The 19,818-nt window shown below is 44.7% G+C and overlaps 1 protein-coding gene across 1 annotated transcript in view; it reads left to right on the top strand.

Moving 5' to 3' along the window:
• Positions 1-19,818, top strand: part of ITIH2 (inter-alpha-trypsin inhibitor heavy chain 2) — a 37,316-nt gene that overhangs the window by 12,656 nt on the left and 4,842 nt on the right. Inside the window, exons 6-19 of the mRNA XM_064141495.1 lie at positions 804-976; positions 1,686-1,790; positions 2,368-2,530; positions 3,751-3,858; positions 4,554-4,682; positions 5,333-5,449; positions 8,027-8,195; positions 9,717-9,842; positions 11,232-11,413; positions 13,034-13,219; positions 13,601-13,740; positions 14,863-15,035; positions 16,336-16,470; positions 19,417-19,530. Of these exons, the coding sequence (XP_063997565.1) occupies positions 804-976; positions 1,686-1,790; positions 2,368-2,530; positions 3,751-3,858; positions 4,554-4,682; positions 5,333-5,449; positions 8,027-8,195; positions 9,717-9,842; positions 11,232-11,413; positions 13,034-13,219; positions 13,601-13,740; positions 14,863-15,035; positions 16,336-16,470; positions 19,417-19,530 (2,020 nt within the window). The remainder of the gene's footprint in view (positions 1-803; positions 977-1,685; positions 1,791-2,367; positions 2,531-3,750; positions 3,859-4,553; positions 4,683-5,332; positions 5,450-8,026; positions 8,196-9,716; positions 9,843-11,231; positions 11,414-13,033; positions 13,220-13,600; positions 13,741-14,862; positions 15,036-16,335; positions 16,471-19,416; positions 19,531-19,818) is intronic.

Here is a 19,818-nt window from a genome sequence, read left to right as displayed (position 1 = left end):
TTCCACACAGCTGCCATACTGTAAGGAATCTTCACTGTGATATGGGTCAAGAACTAGCTGGAAGGCCGGGCCAAGAGAGTGGTGGTGAATGGTGCCACATCCAGTTGGCAGCCAGTCGCTAGTGGTGTTCCCCAAGGATCAGTGCTGGGCCCAGTCCTGTTCAATATCTTCATTGATGATCTGGATGAGGGGATTGAATCCAGCATCAGTAAGTTTGCAGATGACACCAAGCTAGGAGCAGGTGTGGGTGCATCTGTTGGAGGATAAGAGAGCCCTGCAGAGGGACCTTGCCAGGCTGGATGGATGGGCAGAGGCCAATGGGATGAGATTTAACAAGGCCAAGTGCAGGGTCCTACACTTTGGCCACAACAACCCCAAGCAGTGCTACAGGCTGGGGACAGAGTGGGTGGAAAGCAGCCAGGCAGAAAGGAACCTGGAAGTACTGGAAGATAGTAGCTGAAGATGAGCCAGCAGTGTGCCCAGGTGGCCAAGAGAGCCAATGGCAACCTGGCCTGTATCAGGAACAGTGTGGCCAGTAGGACAAGGGAGATTATTCTTCCCCTGTACTCAACACTGGTCAGGAAATGTTGTAGAAAAGACTAGATGAGACACTTAGTGCCACAGTCTAGTTGACTGGATAGGGCTGGGTGCTAGGTTGGACTGGATGATCTTGGAGGTCTCTTCCAACCTGCTTGATTCTATGAAGAGCAGTTGAAAAAGAGGCACTGAGACTACAAAAGGGATTGATATTGCACATTTTCTAGCTGTGACCTTAATTTATAGAGTAATTTTATCAATTACAGGTGGAGGATGATGACAAGATAGGTCTCTACAGCTACAAAGTTCAATCCACTATAACATCCCGGTTGGCCAACACAATGATCCAAGCCAAAATGGTGAATAATGCAAATCGGCCCCAACACATAGTGTTTGATGTGCAGGTTCCCAAAGGAGCTTTTATTGACAACTTTACCATGTAAGTAGTGGGCAGATATCATCCTTGCACCCTGGCAGTGTTCAGTGTGGTGGCAGAATGTGGTGAGAGGGAAGCATCTATAAAAGTAGAACACCTCATTGTTTTCCAGCTTGAATGTAATTTTAGCAGGCTTCCTCATGGAAAAAAGGCTTGTGTCATCACACTGTCTGTCCATCTCTTCCTCTCCAATTTGGCCATTGGCCAACATCAACACAATCTGACAAAAAGACAGAAGCCTCAGATAGACTAAGCTCCTACCTGTCTTGTGCAGGTTGCCACCAGATCAAAGGACAGAGAGAGACCCTAATTAGAGCTCTCACTAGGCAGAGAGAAACTAGTCTGGCTTGATATTCATTCAGGGATGCAGCAAGCAGCTTGCAGCCTATAATACATGTCCTGATCCATGTTCCAAAACAGCCATAACATCAGCAACTGCCTGCCCTTCCCAACAAATAGGGAAAGTGTGAAGAAAGTGGAGACCAAATCCTCCTCAGAATACGAGAATGTTGGTTGTTTGGAATAAAAATGCAGGTAGGGGTAAAAGATGCAGATCTAGTGGAAAGCAGACTTCTTTACTTTCAGGTTAAATAACATCTTTATTTCATTTCCCATCAGCTTAGACTTCAGTGATGTTTTTCTAAAGTGAAGAAACAGTCCCTGGTTGTGAAAGCTGTTTCCTTTATGAACTGACTGGGCTTCTCTCTCCTAGGGATATCAATGGGATAACATTTACCAGCCAAATTCGGGAGAAGTCTGAAGCCAGGAAAATGTACTCTCAAGCAAAAGCCAAAGGCAAAGCTGCTGGAATAGTAAGGTACCAAGATTTTAGCATATGAGTATGGCCTAAGTATTCACAGGAGAACTGAGGTGACCCATCCCAGGAGGAGATAGATGAGGAGGTGTGCCTAGGAAGAAAAGTGGGTTGTTTGCCGACAGCAGCTCTGATATTTGATTGTCAAGGCCTTAATTGTGTTTCTGCTTTCAGCTTGATAAAACAAGCTGAAAGCATAGGCTGGATGTTAGGAGGAAGTTCTTCCCAGAGAGGGTGATTTGCCACTGGAATGGACTGCCCAGGGAGGTGGTGGAGTCACTGTTCCTGGAGGTGTTCAAGAAGGGACTGGATAAGGCACTTAGTGCCATGGTCTAGTTGACTGGATAGGGCTGGGGGATAGGTTGGACTGGGTGATCTTGGAGGTCTCTTCCAACCTGGTGGATTCTATGATTCTAACACACTCTGCTAACAGACAACTGCAGTTCTGTGATGCAGGCCATGGATAGAATCAGACCCACCAAACGCATAACTTTAAAACAAATTGCAAAGACCACCCCTCACCCCCCCCTTTTTTTTTTCCTTGTATATTCTCAAAATAACCCCATAGCTGACTTTTCAGGAGCAATGCTTTGGACATGGAAAACTTCAAAACAGAAGTGAATGTGCCCCCAGGGATGAGGATTCAGTTTGAACTTCACTACCATGAAATGATTCGAAGGAAACTAAGCTCCTATGAGCACCTCATTTCTGTGAAGCCAGGACGCTTGGCAAAACACCTGGAGGTAAAGCAAAGCTGGTGTGTGTAGACAGCATCCCACAGGTGAATCCTCATGGAGAAACCAGACAAGGTTCCTACAAGACCCACAACAGGACGCTTCCTCTACAGCTCCTTCCTTTCATGTGATCCTGATACAAATAGCCTCAAAGTCATTGTGTAGATCAGCATAAAACGCTTCAAACCAAGGGTTATGTAGATACAGGAGTGAGGAATAACTTTGTCCCACCTCTTCTCATACTAAGGCAGTTGAGCATCTCCTGAATCATGACTGACTTGTGTCAGAACTATTTGGGCAAACAAGCTTTGTCCTATATATATCCTTGTGTAAACTTGCCTTGATTAAAAGAAAATAACCAGTGTTGGCTATGTATATGAAACAGAAACAGTGCTTTCTAAAATAACCCCAACTTCAGGAGATAGTGTCCTACAAGAACAGATGTTCTCTAAATGACAATCCCTCCACAACATTTGCCAGAAGAGGATTTGTCTTATTCTTACTCTCTTTCTTATGCTCATCCAAAGATGTCCTCTGTCATCTGTCCATAGACACAAGATATGGAGCTAGCTGGATGTTTCTATCTGGCCATAACTATATTCCTGTTTCATAAATGTCTTCTTCAGGTATCCATGACTTCAGCACAAGCTGTATATGCAAGTTTGCTGCCCACAGCTCCTTGAGGCAGGCTGTTGTATACTTCAAGCTCTGCAAAGGCCTGAGTTAGCACTACTGGAAAGGACACCATGTCCTGCCCCAGGCTGCCTTACTAAATATTGGGAGGCATAACCAGAAAAAGGCCTTATCTCAAGCTGACAGCATAAATCCTTTGTTTTATAAATCCAAACAAAAGGCTGCTCTCTATGCTGTCATCAGGTGTCCCTTTAGGCCTCCTAATGCAACACAATGGTGAGGCAGAGTCACGTAATGCTGCTTTCAACTCAAATGATGGTATCACTCTTGACTCCAATCCTACCATGATCCCCAGAAGGTAGAAGAGAGAGGAAGAATGATCATTTCCACCACATTCTGTTTGGTTGTTTTGGGTTTTTTTCCACCATGGTCTGTTTTCAACATTGCACAAATCCCCATGCAAATGAGACTAGCTCTGATGGAGCATTCTGAAGGGCAACCCAGCCCCTAGGGAAAGTTCTCCTGTGGAGGATTCATAAGATCCTGGTCCAACATGGCACTGCACCATACTAAACATCCTCCCTTTCTGCCTTTAGGTGGATGTTCGCATTATTGAGCCACAAGGACTTCGCTATGTGCACGTTCCTAATTCACTTGGAGATCACTTTGATGGAATCACCACCATCTCCAAGGGGGAGAAAAAGGTAACAGAGTGGAAATAGCATGAAAGCTTCAGTTTTTACACTTGGTCCCATGCAGGCATGGCAGTATACTTATACTTGCTGGAAGCATGCAAAAACATGCCCAGAAAGACTATAGTGTCTTCATTATTGATACCAAAATGCGTGGACAAAGTGCTCACCTACTACAGTGACACAGCTCAGACAGTGTGTTGGCAGTCCATCTTTGTACAAAGCTCTTAATTTGAAACACTAAAACAGCAATTAGCAGAGATTGCTGTGAATGTGAAAAAGGCAAGTGATGATGAAGTGATCAGTGCTGGGCCCAGTCCTGTTCAATGTCTTTACTGATGATCTGGATGAGGGGATTGAATCCATCATCGGTAAGTTTGTGCATGACACCAAGGCAGGAGTAGGTGTCAATCTGTTGGAGGGTAGGAGAGCCCTGCAGAGGGACCTTGCCTCTGCCCACCCATCCAGCCTGGCCCATGGGATGAGATTTAATGAGGCCAAGTGCAGGGTCCTACACTTTGGCCGCAACAACCCCAAGCAGTGCTACAGGCTGGGTACAGAGTGGCTGGAGAGTGTGCCCAGGTGGTCAAAAGAGCCAATGGCATCCTGGCCTGGATCAGGAACAGTGTGGCCAGTAGGACAAGAGAGTTTATTCTTCCCCTGTACTCAGCGTATCTGATTAACTGATGCTCACTTCTCTTTTCAAGGCTCATGTTTCTTTCAAGCCAACGATGACTCAACAACGAAAATGCCCCAAGTGCTCCTCTACAGCAGTAGATGGAAATTTTGTGGTGCAATATGACGTGAACAGAGAAACCACTGGTGGAGAATTGGAGGTAAAGGTTGCTGTTTAACCGGGGCAAGAGATTGATGAATGCAAGAATTGTTGTCATTAAGCAAACTGTGCTAAATAAACTTCACCTTTCAGGAGCGTAAGCATGGGGAAAAAGCTCTGTATCCAATCGAAAGAACAGAGAGATTTTAAGTGGGCAGAATGGATTTACTTAATTTATGACTAAGACATTGTCTTACATATAGTCAGGAGTAAAATCCTGTCTTGTCCAAAATACAATGTCTTTCATACCTTGCAGCACTCTGGAGATTTAGTGTGGCATCAGAGGACAGAGTGATTGGATGTTGTACCAATACATCAGAAGGAGACAACCAGAACATCACTATTTTTATGTTAACATGAAGCAGAGTTATGGGGTTGAATTATTGCAGGCAGAGCAGGTCTTTTTAAAATATTCTTCATTCCTCCTTATGCTTAGTCTATGGTAGCTGTCTGAGAGCCAGGCTCTGCTTTCCCTGATAAAAAGTAAAGACTGTGGAGTATATATGGTGTAAAGGGGTAGAGATGTGCAGGACCAAGAGTTAAAACTGGCCCATAAAGAAGAACTTCTTCTGCTCTGTTGCTGTCTTTAGTTTTTTCACATCTTCACTACAGCTCACCCTACTGTGATTGTGTTTTTCATTTCTTTTGCAGATCTTTAATGGCTATTTTATTCACTTCTTTGCTCCAGAAAATCTTGATCCTCTGCCCAAAAACATTTTATTTGTTATAGATGTCAGTGGCTCGATGTGGGGACTGAAAATGAAACAAGTAAGTGCTTTTGACCTCTATTGCAAAATGAATCTCCTGCCAACTATTACTATGTGCCAAATCTGCAGCAGACTGACACTCCAAATGACAAGCCTAGATCTTTACACTTTACTCCATCAGCAGTCTCATTGAAGTTAGAGGAATATTTGGTGAATCAAAGATTTTCTGATCTTACTCTTTATTTGTAATGCTCTTTCCGTGTTGTAAGGGAGAGGTGATGCCATCAGAACATGGATGGTGACTATAATTTAAAACTTTAATTGACAAATCACAACAGGTTTTGCAAAGGCTCTGATCTCCATTTTCTCTCATCTCCTCTATTGAATCCTGGGAAAGTCTCAGTGGGGATAATAAATCCCTGCTTTCAGAAAGTTGGGGAAAAGTTGTTGGCAGCCCACTGAAGAGCAGTAGAAATTGTTTAGACAACATAACCCATGGGGTGAAAAAAAAAATTAGATATTGTAGTCTGCAGAAGAAAATATTTGGAGAGGCATAAGCAACCTCCAAATATGCAAAGAACTGTTCTAAAAAGGAAACTTATTAACTGACATTCATGACCACCAGGATAGAATAAGATGGAATCAGATGGATTTGCAGGAGAAAAGATCTCTATTATATATTAGGGAAACTTCAAAATGCTGTGTGGTGTGTTCAAGAAATTGGAGATCATGTGTCACTGAGGGCTTTTTAAGACTACTCAAGCCAAGTAGCGCTACAGGCTGGAAACAAAGCAGATGGAGAGCAGCCAGGCAGAAAGGGACCTGGGGGTACTGGTAGATAGTAGGCTGAAGATGAGCCAGCAGTGTGCCCAGGTGGCCAAGAGAGCCAATGGCATCCTGGCCTGGATCAGGAACAGTGTGGCCAGTAGGACAAGGGAGGTTATTCTGCCCCTGTACTCAACACTGATGAGGCCACACCTTGAGCACTATGTCTAGTTCTGGGCTCCTCAATTCAAGAGAGACTTTGAGATGCTGGAACGTGTCCAAAGATGGGTGACAAAGCTGGTGAGAGGCCTGGAGCACAACCCTGTGAGGAGAGGCTGAGGTAGCTGGGGATGTGCAGCCTGTGGAAGAGGAGGCTCAGGGGTGACCTCATTACCTCATTACTTTTTACAACTACCTGAAGGGAGGCTGTATCCAGGTGGGAGTTGGTCTCTTCTGCCAGGCAAGCAGCAACAGAAGGGGACACAATCTCAGGTTGTGCTGGGGGAGGTCTAGGCTGGATGTTAGGCGGAAGTTATTGCCAGAGAGAGTGATTGGCATTGGAATGGGCTGCCCAGGGAGGTGGTGGAGTCACCATCCCTGGAGGTGTTGAAGAAAAGCCTGGATGAGGCACTTAGTGCCATGGTCTAGTTGACTGGATAGGGCAGGGTGCTCGGTTGGACTGGATGATGTTGGAGGTCTCTTCCAACCTGGTTGATTCTGTGAACGATCTGGATATTTTGAATTTGCTTTACAGTGCAATAGTAAGGCTTATCAGATTTCTTATTTGGGAAAAGCCTGGCCTGCAAGTCAAGGGAGGGCATTCTACACCTGTACTCCACTCTGGTGAGACCCCACCTGCAGTTCTGTGTCCAGCTCCTGTGTCCTCAGCACAGGAAAGATGTATGCTGGTGACTCTGGAGCACATGTCCAGAGTGTGGCTACGAAAAATTGTCCAAGGACTTGAAGTCTTCTGCTCTGAGGATAGGCTGAGACAGTTGGGGTTGTTCAGCTTGGAAAACAGAAAGCTCCAGGGAGAGCTTATTCTGGCCCATCAGTACATAGAGGTGTCTTGTAAGAAAGATGGGGAGAGATCTTTTAGCAGGACCTGTCACAACAAGACAAGGAATGAGGATTTTAAACTAAAAGAGGGGAGATTCAGACTTGATGTAAGAAAGAATTTTTTACAGCCATGGAATCATAGGATGCATCAGTTTGGAATGGATCCTCAAAGCTCATCTTGTCCCACTACCCTGCAATGAGCAGGAACAATGAGAGTGATGGACTGGCACAGGTTGCTTAGAGAGGTGGTAGATGCCCCCATCACCTGACCTTTCAGGTCAGATTGCAGAGGCTCTAAGTGACCCGATGCCCTACTTACTGCAATAGTGTTGAACTAGATGACCTTTAAAGGCCTCTTCCAATTCAAAACATTCTATGATTCTATTAATTGAGTGTTGCAAAACTGGAATGCAAGCTAATTGTCACTTGCACAAATCATCTACCTTCAAAGTGATATTGCCCAGCCTGAAATGACAGTCCTACATCTCCTGCACTGCTGTAAGTAATTCCTCTCTCCTAAACCACAATGTCTCACAAACTGCTTCTCTCTCAGGTCACTCTGTGTTAACAGGAGTTAAGTAAGGATGAGTTGAGTCACATGGGTTCATTCTTGCTGATTTCATCTTTTCCGTTTCATTGGTGAAAAGTTCAACTTTCAAGAAGTGCCCAAAAGGAGCAATTTGTTTAGCAGTTGCTATTTTGGATTGCAGTGATAGTGTAGTTATTCATCAGAGGCATCTGTTTGCCCCTAGTCACAAGTTGAGAAGATGTTCTCAGCAAAAGGAAGCATAAACTCATCTTTTCTTCTTCTCAGACCATTGAGGCCATGAAGGCAATACTGAGCGAGCTCCGTGCTGCTGATCAGTTCTCTCTTATCGACTTCAACCACAATGTCCGATGCTGGAGAGATAATCTAGTCTCAGCCACCCCGGCGCAGGTTGAAGATGCTAAGAAGTACATCCAGGCAATCCATCCCAATGGGGGTATGAGGTTTTGATTGCAAGGTGCTCAGGGAAGTGAGATACCACAGGAATGGGTACTTCAGACACCCTTCACATTGGCAGGGTATTCCTAACAAAAAATATTGACTCCCAAGATGGGAAAAGCATGCTTTAGGGCTAAAGGAGAGCAAGGATTCTATTTTATTGTGTTAGGAGATGGAATGGATTCTCTTCTAATGAATAACATGCAACAGATAGAACATAGGCTATAAAACAGATGCCTTCAATCTATAGGCCCTGCAGCCTCACAGATCCCAAATATCCATGAAAGACCAAGGCTGTCTAATTTCATTGTCGAGCAGGTAATAAACAGAGTCTCCCCTAGCTGTAGATTATAGACTACATTATGATCACCATTGCAATAAGGGTGGTGGGATACTGGAGCAAGTTGCATAGAGGGATGGTGGAGTCCCCATACCTGGAGACATTGAAGGTCAAATGAGGGCTCTCTGAGCAATCTGATCCACTCAAAGATATCCCTCTCACTTCAGGAGTCTTGGACAATTTGAATTTCAAGAGTCACTTCCAACCTGATGCATTCTGTGATCCTATGACCTACTCAGTGCCACCTTAGGCAAAATTCTTTATCCCTTTTCTGCCTTCACTCCCTGTCTGATAAACAAGAACAGTTGTCTTTTTCAGCTTTACAGCACTTTGTGTGCTTCAAATGTTTGTTTCTGAGCTATTTGTACAGAAAGGGCTCACAGTCATTTCAGTCTGTTGCTCTCTGAAGTCCTGTTTTCTAATTCAGCTCTTCAGTTATTTGCACACTGATAGTTTGTAGATGCTTTCCCCATCATCCGAGTCTTCTGGTGCTGTAGCACCTTTATTTACAGAAGGCTTAACTAATCATGTAAAGAGGAATCACTTATAAAGAGGAATCAACATGATGTTAGAGACTTATCCAAGATTATCAATGTTCTGGATTGTGAAATCATATTGGGTCTGAGTGCCTCAAAAGCCAAATTTTGCTACTATAAAAGAATTGACAGATAAGCTGAGAGACCTGCTCCCATCCAACAGCAACAGTTTGCAATGCAGCATTTTATTATCCTGTCTCCGGACCAAACATTTTTTTCCCTTTCTTGTCCAAGAAAATACTTATTTCCTGACTGCTCCTGTTCCTCTCATACCAACTTCTTACTCTGTTTCTTCTGCACCACGAGCCAAACATTTAGACTAGTAAACACACACCTCTTCTTTCCTAGCCCAAATGTCCAAGGACAGGCAATTCCAGAAAATAAAACTTCTTCATGTTCTCATACAGTCACCTGCCTGCCAACCTGCTGCAGCTCCCCACAAGAAGTAGTTCTCAACACCCCCAATGGTCCAAATGGTTTTAGTGAGGGAGGATGGGAGGGCCACATGAAGATAATAACCCGGGATGAGGGAAACAGAATGCAAGCAGATGTACTGTAATTCCAGTAGTATCTCAGAACTGATCTGGATTCTACAGAGACTCAACAGGAATCAAATTTGCTTTCTTTATTGTGTCTTTGACAGGCACAAATATCAACGAAGCTCTTCTCAGAGCCACATTCATCCTGAACGAAGCCCAAAACTTAGGCATGTTGGATCCTAACTCGGTCTCTATGATCGTATTTGTGTCTGATGGAGACCCAACAGTAGGTAAGGAACCTGCTTTAGGCAAGAAGAAAGACCAAAGGGATCAGCCTGAGAAAGGCATGCAACACATAGACCCTTTGAAAGTAAGGTAAAAAAAATTCTGTTCACTTTTCTTCCCACACCTGGGCTCCTCTTTTGCTAAGCCCTGTAGGTGCCGTGTAGGAAGCTTTCAAATGATGAGCAGATTATCCTGCTCAAGTTAAATCTTTAAAGTTAAAGAGGTGCACAAGTCCTGTAGGAGAGGGAATCATAACAACCTTAGAAAAACATTTCCTCTTTCAGTGACCTTAGTCCACATGTAGCTATGCAATCCCAAGTGTAACACCAAAATTAGGAAAATAAAGTAGGACACCAATTAATTTGGATTGGGTTTGGCACAGGTAAAAAGCAATCTCTTACTGCAAGACACCAACCCAGAAGAGACCACCAATAAAAATAAATCTCAAAGGAAAGTCAGTCCCAATGGTAGCAGAGAACACCTTAAGCACAAGAACATAGTAAAGACTTTTTTGGGGATGTCTTAGCCTGCAAAGAGCTTGAAGGCCCAATTCCAAGAGAAGTCTATATGTGTTACAATTACAATCTCCCCAGGAAGTTAATAAGAGCCCTGGATGCACTAAGAATATGTGTCAGATAAAAAGGATTTTAAACAGTTCAAAGGAATCATCTACAGTGGAAAAAAATTGCTAATTGACATTGTGTCAGTTTGGGTGTTACCTGCCCCCCTAGTCTCAGGAAATCACCCAGACTAGACTTGGCTGAGATGGAAATTAGAATGAAGCTTTTTATTTACAACTCAGCACAATATACAAGCAGATATTTACAATATATATACAGCTATAGACAGAAATAGACAAGTTAAAAAGGTAATACAGAAACACAACAGCCCTTCCAGAAATCAGAGTTCCCAGGAGGGGCTCCCAACCACCCTTCCACCCCTCTACCTTATCCAGACTTTACCTTACGTTCAAGGTGAGTTTGGAGAATCAGTCAGGGGGGTTAGAAAGCAGAAGGATTAGTTAGGCAGCAGGTTAGGGAGAAAAGTGCAGGCAGCCAGAGACACACAGCAATTTGGTTATCTATGTTCTTGTTTTTATACATCTCAGCAAGTCTGTGAGTGAAGTAGACATCACTGCTGTTTCCTTTTCATGGCCTATCATCTAATTCTTCTCACCAAAACATTCCAGCTAGCTTCAAACTAGCAGATCCATCCAGTTGAAGTTGGATGTCCCTGTAGGCAGTGCAAAATGGAGATTTGGCATCTGAGCTGGTTGTCTAGATTTCTCTTGCATTGAGAGAGAATCGAAGACATTGGAAGAGCATGAATGTGCTTGTCCTGACAGAGACTTCCTCTGTTGCTCAGATAGATGTCACTGTTTTTGTATCTCCAAGGTGAGGTAAAGCTGACAGCAATCCAGAAGAACGTGAAGCAGAGCATAAAGGATGAATTCTCTCTCTTCTGCCTTGGAATTGGGTTTGATGTCGATTACGATTTCCTGCAGAGAATCGCGAGTGACAATCGTGGCATGGCCCAGAGGATTTTTGGAAACCAGGAAACCTCTGCCCAAATGAAGGTGTGTGTTTGGCCCATGGCCTCTGAAAATCTCCAGTTCTGTTTACAGCTGTGGGGCTGAGCAATTCCACTATCAAGAAGAGAGGTACTCTAGGTTGATAGCGCAGGGTTCACAAAAAATGTTGTTTCTTCTGAAGAGTCTTTCAAGATAAGAAACATACCAGATTAAGTGCTCCTATTTACAGTTTTTGTAGTGTATATCATACATACTTTACTGCTCTGTGCAGAATTAATCTTTTGTGAAACAGTCCTAACCTTGAAAGAAGATTTTCTGAATTAAAACTAAGGCCTGGATTTTACCTTTTTAGCACTAACAAGAGGCCTACTTAGATACAAATACTAAATAATAATCCAGACTTTGCCAGGGCAAAGAAAAGTAGAATTCTAGGAGATTCTGTGTCCAAATCTTTGAGCAGCAATTGATGATGAACAAACTCTTGCATCCTAGTTCTGTTTCTATTTGCTGCAATAAATCAGCAGTTCAGCCTGGAGAAGAGAAAGCTCCAGAGAGACCTTATTTTGGCCTTTCATTACTTAAAAGGGGTCTAGAAGAAAGATGGGGACAGACATTACAGCAACAAGACAAGGGTGATAGTTTTGAACTAAAAAAGGGGAAGTTTAGACTAGATCTAAGGAAGAATTTTTTCACAATGAGGGTGATGAGACCCTGATAGAGATTGTGCAGAGAGGTGGTAAAAGCTTCATCCCTGGAAACATTCAAGGTCAGTTTGCTTGGTGGTATGACCAACCTGATCTACTGAAGATGTCCTTGCTCACTGCAGGGAGGTTGGACTAGATGAAGACTGGATGAGGCACTTAGTGCCATGGTCTAGTTGACTGGATAGGGCTGGGTGCTAGGTTGGACTGGATGATCTTGGAGGTCTCTTCCAACCTGGTTGATTCTATGACTTCTGAGGGTCCTTTCCAACCCAAAATGCTTTATGATTCCATGATCCCCTATGCAGACTTCTCACACTTACTCTTTCCTAACACTGGTGTGATAGGACACACAGAGATATGCCAGGACATACTGCATGGTGTTTGGCGAAGCAGAGCACCTGCAAGAGTGCATCCCCTCAGTACGATCCACAGCACCTTATGGGTACTTGTTTTCTCTCTCTGGTCTCTTATGTCAAGCTCAGCTGTGCACACATCCCAGTTCTCATGAGCCAGGTACAAGGTCAGAAAAGGGCAAAAACAAATACAAGTGAGGTAAGGTCAAAGTTTTGCCACAAAGTGGGTGAGAAGCAGCTGTGTGTCTGACACAGTAGCCAAGAGCTGACCAACTTGATAACTAATTTAGGCTCATATACACTTATGCTCAAGCCTTTGGATCTAGGAAGAGCACAGCCCATGAGTGTACTCAAAGGATGGGTGCTGACAGCCAGAGGCCAGCCATTGACTTCTACAGGACTTGATCAAGGTCTTCTTGCTGTATCCCTTTACAAGTGTACTAAGGTCTTAGTATAAAGAAGTCTGCATTATCTGGAACAAGGAAAATCTCACTTCTCCATTAGGATTCCAGGCTTTGTCATCTACTGTTTTGTCAGTGAGAGTGGCACATGTAGGTAGGTTTGATTCACGTACAACAGACTCACTTCTCTCTCTCCTTCCATCTCAGAATTTCTACAACCAAGTCTCCACTCCACTCTTGAAGAAGATTCAGTTCAACTACCCACAAGAATCAGTGTCAGATGTCACACAGAGCAGCTTCCACAACTACTTTGGTGGCTCAGAGATAGTAGTGGCTGGGAAGGTTGACACAGAAAACCTGCAGCACTTGGAAAGCATTGTCACAGCGACAGCAGTGAGTGAAGGTGTCCCTGGGATACATGTTCCTGGGGTTTGGGCTGGTTCATTCATTTGTGAGTGCAATTTCCTTGCTGGAGGTTGTTGCCAGCTAAGTATTTTATCCGCTTGGGTTCTCAGTGGGACCATGAGGATAGTGAAACATTGTTTCACACTAGCTTCAAGTACAGACACAGCCACTACCTGTACCCTGCACCTTCAGAAGACCTTGCTACTGCTCTCCTCCCCATGGTAGTTAGGCCAACAGTGCTGGGACTTTCTAAGCTAGAAGTGACCATGGACAGAAAGGCTTAGTGGCAACCATGCTTAGAAGAGAAGTAAAACCAGCCCCTTCTCCTGGCTCATCCTCCATTATCATTATCTCTTGATGACTGCATAGGCAAATGCAGAGCTTGTATTGGAAACCCTGCGAGATGTTGAAGAACTAGATGGCTTCATGAAGAAAGACAGATATGCAGATCCTGAGTTCACTAAAAAGCTGTGGGCCTATCTGACTGTCAACCAGATGCTGGCAGAAAGGTGAGGAGAAATGTGATCTGGAAGGGGAAGGAAGATACTAGAAAGCAACCTGTTTTTTTCCATATGGCCAGTAGGACAACGGAGGTTATTCTTTCCTTGTACTCAACACTGGTTAGGACACACTCTGAGTACTGTATCCAGTTCAGGGCTCCTCAGTTCAAGATGGATGTTGAGATGAGATACTGGAACATGTCCAGAGAAAGGCAATGAAGCTGGTGAGAGGCCTGGAGCACAGGTCTGTGTGGAGAGGCTGAGGAAGCTGGGGTTGTTTAGCCTGCAGAAGAGGAGGCTCAGGGGTGACCTCATTGCTGTCTGTGACTACCTCAAGGGAGGCTGTAGCCAGGTGGGGGTTGGTCTCTTCTGGCAGGCAAGCAGCAACAGAACAAGGGGACACAGTCTCAAGTTGTGCCAGAGGAGGTATAGGCTGGATGTTAGGACGAAGTTCTTCACAGAGAGAGTGATTGGTATTGGAATAGGCTGCCTAGGGAGGTGGTGGAGTCACCATCCCTGAGATGTTCAAGCAAAGCCTGGCTGAGGCACTTAGTGCCATGGTCTAGTTGATTGTCTAGGGCTGGGTGCTAGGTTGGACTGCATGATCTTGGAGCTCTCTTCCAACCTGGTTGATTCTGTGATTCCGAGACAACAGCCATGAGGCTGCCCTCAGGGTTTCAAATGATAAACAAATAGAAATAAAGGTAGGTGTTCTCTTCAGCATATTTTTTCTATTTTTAGCACTGACAGATATCAATGAAAACAGTTTGGAAGCAGTTAATTAAAGCAATAGGAGTCAAGCAGTCCTAGCTGTGGGGCTAAATGAAATGAATGAGAAATGTCCTTTATGGAGCACAAGTAAAAGCTATGGAGTGGTTCAGGATGAATCCCCTCTGCAGAAGAAAGATGTCTCTTCCCAAAACAGGAGATGGACTGAGTTTCTTTGAGTCCAGATCAGAGTCCACAAAAGCCAAAAATAGTCTGTCTTATGGAGAGTACATTCCCACAGGCTGTTAGCCTTTCCTTCTTAAGACACCAACCACTTTGGCTCTGATCACTCTTTGGTGGTATTGTGATGACAGCTGCCCTATGGAGCTGCTAACTGTGTCTTCTGTTTCATTTACCACCCAGAAACACAGCCCCCACAGCAGCTTTGAAGAAGAACATCACTAAATCCATCCTACAGATGTCTCTTGACCATCATATTGTTACCCCTTTCACAGCCATGCTGATAGAAAATGCAGAAAAGGATGAGATAATGCTGGCAGACCAGCCCAAAGACCCCAGAAAGGGCTGCTGCTCAGGTCAGTGTTTCCATCCATTGCTCTGTCTCTCATTTTGGCCTTGTTTTGCTTTGTTGGAAGAACAGCTCTGTTCATTGTTCCCTCCAGGTGTTTGTGCTTGCAGGGTAACCTGTATTTTCAGTGAAAGCTGACCAAACCTTTAAGCAATCTGAGAGCATCCTGTTAACACAAGTGTTCTTTGGAGCCATTGGCTTCAGTAAGGACTGAATGAATATGCAAACACTGCAATGATGAAGCTTCCAATAAGCCTACAATGTCACAGGTTGAACATCTTCTTAGCTCCAGTTGCCTTCTCAGCTGTGTTTGGGTGTTACCCATCCCCTCCACACTTTGGAAAATCACCCAGACTAGACTCAGTGGCTCTGGAAATTAGAACAAAGGTTTATCTTTACAGCTTAGCACAAGATACAAGCAGATATTTACTATCTATATACAGCTATGGACAGAAATAGACAAGGTTAAAAGGTAATACAGAAACACAACTCCCCTCCCAGAAACCTGAGTCCCCAGGAGGGGCTCTCATCCACCCTTCCACCTTCCCCTATCCCTCTACCCTACCCATGATCTTGCCTTATGTTGAAGGTAGTTTTGACGGTCGACCAGGGGACGTTAGAAGACAGATGGCAGGTTAGGTTAGAGAGAGAGAGAGAAGTTCAACCCAAAGGCCAGAGAGTGACTCTGTTATCTATGTTTGTGTTCTTGTTCTTATCCATCCCAACAAGCCTATGAGTGCAGTAGACTTCACCATTGTTTCCTTTTCACAGCCTATCATCTAATTCTTCTCAGCAATACATTCTAGCTAGGCTCAAACTAGCACAGATCTTTACTTTAGGACACACTTCTTTCTCTTGCCTTTGTCATGGCAGAGAGATCTCTAGCAGAAGGGAGCATATTAAGGACTGTTCTATTAAATATTTTCACTAATCTGCAACCTTTATCCATATGAGTCATCCTAGGGCATATGGAAAGAGTCAGCAAAGCTTTCACAATGTACAAAATCTGTCAAATTCAGCAAAACACCTAAGCCCGTGCACTGGGGGCTTTCCTAAAGTAGGGGCCTGTTCACAGGGATAACAGTTTAAATGCCTGGCTCCAAATTTCATCACCAACTGCCCTGGTGGAGATGTTGGAGAGAATCCATCCTAGCTTCATTATACAAATCTGTCTTTCTGAAATGGTGCTGTGACTGCTCTATGTTGGTATAAAGACATCAGGCTCTGATCTGCTGCACTGCTTTCAAAATGACACCATTAAATATGCCAGCACTAATTAAAACCTAATTCTGACTGTCATTTAACAGGTACTCTGGGATTAACTCCAAATGCACCTAATAACAACAAAGGTATCCCAGCCTGGGCCAATGTCACAGCTGTACCAGTCAGCTATATGCCTGAGCAAAGGAGTCCTCCTGTGTCTTCTCTGAGCATTAACAGAGGTAAAAACTGCAGTATCTCTTTACAAAGAAACACCAGACAGCAGCACTCATCACCTTATTGCTGTCTACAGCTACCTGAGGGGTGGTTGTGGCCAGGAGGAGGTTGCTCTCTTCTCTCAGGTGGCCAGCACCAGAACAAGAGGACACAGCCTCAGGCTGCGCCAGGGGAGATTTAGGCTGGAGGTGAGGAGAAAGTTCTTCACTGAGAGAGTCATTGGACACTGGAATGGGCTGCCCGGGGAGGTGGTGGAGTCGCCGTCCCTGGAGCTGTTCAAGGCAAGGTTGGACGTGGCACTTGGTGCCATGGTCTAGCCTTGAGCTCTGTGGTAAAGGGTTGGACTTGATGATCTGTGAGGTCTCTTCCAACCCTGATAATACTGTGATACCTAATGAGGTGGTAAAGCCCAAGCTGTTGGGCACTTTGGGAATTTCAGCTTCTGTGACAAGATGCCAAAGAGGGTCTATAAGAAAAATCAAAGAGTCATAGAATCAGTCAGGGTTGGAAGGGACCACAAAGAGCATCTAGTTCCAACCCCTCTGCCCCCTAAATGTCCTCTTTTTCAGTTTAAAAACATCACCCCCTGCTTTGTCATAAGAGGCCCTGCTAAAAAGTCTGTTGCCATTTCAGCAAGTTGTTCAGCATGAGAGTGGTGAGAGGCTGGAATGGGTTGCCCAGAGAGGTGGTTGAGGCCCCATGGCTGGAGGTGTTTAAGACCAGGCTGGATGAGTCTGTGGCCAGCCTGATCTAGGGTAGGGTGTCACTGCCCATGGCAGGGGGGAGTTTGAACTAGATGATCCTTGTGGTTCCTTCCAACTCTGGCTGATTCTGTGATTCTATGGTGATAGGGCAACTACTGTAATGTAGCCCCAGAAACAAGCTAAATGTAGATAGTGATCTAGTTGAGGATGTACCTGCTCACTTCAGGGGTGTTGGACTAGATGACCTTGGAAGTTCCTTTCCAATGATAAACGTTCTATGATTCTAACAGGATCCCAGTGAGTCTGTCTTCAGCTGTGTGTTTCCCTGAGGCTGAGTTTATGTTCAGCTTCTCTGCAGAGGCAAAGCTAATGTAAAGTTCCTGCCAGTGCAAATGACAGATGAATGCTCTGTGGTAGATAAAAATCTCTGACTGCTCTGATGACTGATGGATCCAGTTAATGCTCAGGCCTTTGCCACAGTTTAGTGTCTACTTAAACAAACCAGCTGTGAGAACCATCACCTATAAAAGTGGTAGAACTGCAATAACTCTGGGAGTCTGCCTGTCTGTGGGCGTGTGTATTTATGTAGCTATCAAACAAAGAGCTATCAAACTCCTTCTCAGAATAGCTCAAGGGTGAATCTAAGACTTTGGCTATTTAAGAAACTTCTTGGAAAAGAAGGGGAGCAAGGCAAAGGCTGTGCTAGATTGTGTGGTCCTGCCCTGGACTCGATGATCTCCTTGAGTCCCTTCCAACCCCTACTATCCTATGATCCTGTGAAGTTACCCGTCCACCTTACACATGTATTTTGCACTGGCAATTCTTTGTTGGTCCTGGAAATGTTGGTCAGAACATGCATTGGCATAAAACTGAGGAAGATCAAGCACTTGATAATAAGGGAAAATTACTAAGGGCTATATTCCAGAGACTCAAGACATGCAAAAGATGTGATACATTCAAAGCCTCCTTCCCCACGTTGGAAGGTACCTACAGCACCATTTCACAGAAACACTCTGGTTGGAAAAGACCCTCAGTATCACCAAGTCCAACCAATGGCCCTACTCTACAAGCTTCACCCTAAAGCATATCCCCAGCCACCACAGCCAAACAACTTTTAAACACATTCAGGATCAGTGACTCCACCACCTCCCTGGGCAGTCCAATCCCAATGCCTGACTGCTCTTTTTGTGAAAAAAAAAATCCTAATGTCCAGTCTAACTCTACCCAGTTGCAGCTTGAGGCCATTTCCTCGTCTTCTATCACTATATACCTGTGAGAAGAGAGCAGCACCAACCTCTCTATAACATCCTTTCAGGTAGCTATAGACAGTGATGAGGTCTCTCTTCAGCCTCCTCAAGAGAGATGTTGAGATGAGATACTAGAACGTGTCCAGAGAAGGATGACAAAGCTGGCGAGAGGCCTGGAACACAGTGAGGAGAGGTTGAGGGAGCTGGGGGTGTTTAGCCTGGAGGAGGCTCAGGGCTGACCTCATTGCTGTCCACAACATGGATGCTGTAGCCACGTGGGGGCTGGTCTCTTCTGCCAGGCAACCAGCAACAGAACAAGGGGACACAGTCTCAGGTTGTGCCAGGGGAGGTCTAGGCTGGATGTTAGGAGGAAGTTGTTGGCAGAGAGAGTGATTGACATTGGAATGGGCTGCCCAGGGAGGTGACAGAGTCACCATCCCTGAGATGTTCAAGGAAAGCCTGGCTGAGGCACTTAGTGCCATGCTCTAGGGTGGTAGGTTGGACTGGATGATCTTGGAGGTCTCTTCCAACCTGGTTGATTCTATGATTCTAAATCTTAAGGAACATATGACTTTCAAAAAGGTCAGATCTCAGCAGGGTGTTAAACACAGTGAGAACAAGTCCCAGATTTTATTCCTTAGCAGAATTGTTAGGCAGGATTCATCTTTCCCCAACATCAGTGTGGTGATGTGAACTTGCAGAGTATCTGGGAAAGTGATGCCTTGGGAGTCTGTCACTTCCACAAACAGGCAATAGCCAGGCTGGATATTAGTTATGAACAGAGGTGTCACCCATGTCCAGCTTTCCATGCCTTGGGTCCTTTTCCAGATCTAGGCCTCAAAGATCTGTTCCTCTCTGTGTGGTGGCCAGATGGGTCCTTGGTCTTATCTGGAGGCTAGCTTCCATGGCAAAGAATAAAGCTCAGCTGCTGGAACTGCAGGCTGAGCCTGTGGCACCTGTAGCACCTGCTTCTCACAATTGTTTCTTTTCTGTGTTCCAGTTGACAATGACCCACATTTCATCATACACCTGCCCAAGAGCCAAAGGAACATCTGCTTCAATATCAATTCAGATCCTGGAAAGATCCTCAACTTGGTTTCTGATCCTGGCACTGGTAAGGGAATAAAGCAGTTTATTGTACAGCAAACTTTTCTTCTCTCAGGTCCTAAAGGTGCTTAGGCAGAGAAGGGAAATCTCTTACAGGAAGAACATTGAGATAAGTGCTTAGTTCCTTCTATATCTGGAGTACTGTGTCCAGTTTGAGGTTTGAGGCAAGAAATTCAGTGGTGGCTACCAAGGTGGAACTGGAGCACAGGATATGAAAGAAAAAGCTGAGAGACCTGTGTTTGGTCAACCTTAAGAACATTTGTGGTGGATCTTATTGCTGCCTACAATCAGCAGA

This window comes from Pogoniulus pusillus, chromosome 4 (assembly GCF_015220805.1).
Source record: "Pogoniulus pusillus isolate bPogPus1 chromosome 4, bPogPus1.pri, whole genome shotgun sequence".
Classification (NCBI taxonomy): Eukaryota; Metazoa; Chordata; class Aves; order Piciformes; family Lybiidae; genus Pogoniulus; species Pogoniulus pusillus.
This window is presented reverse-complemented; position numbering and strand designations above follow the sequence as displayed.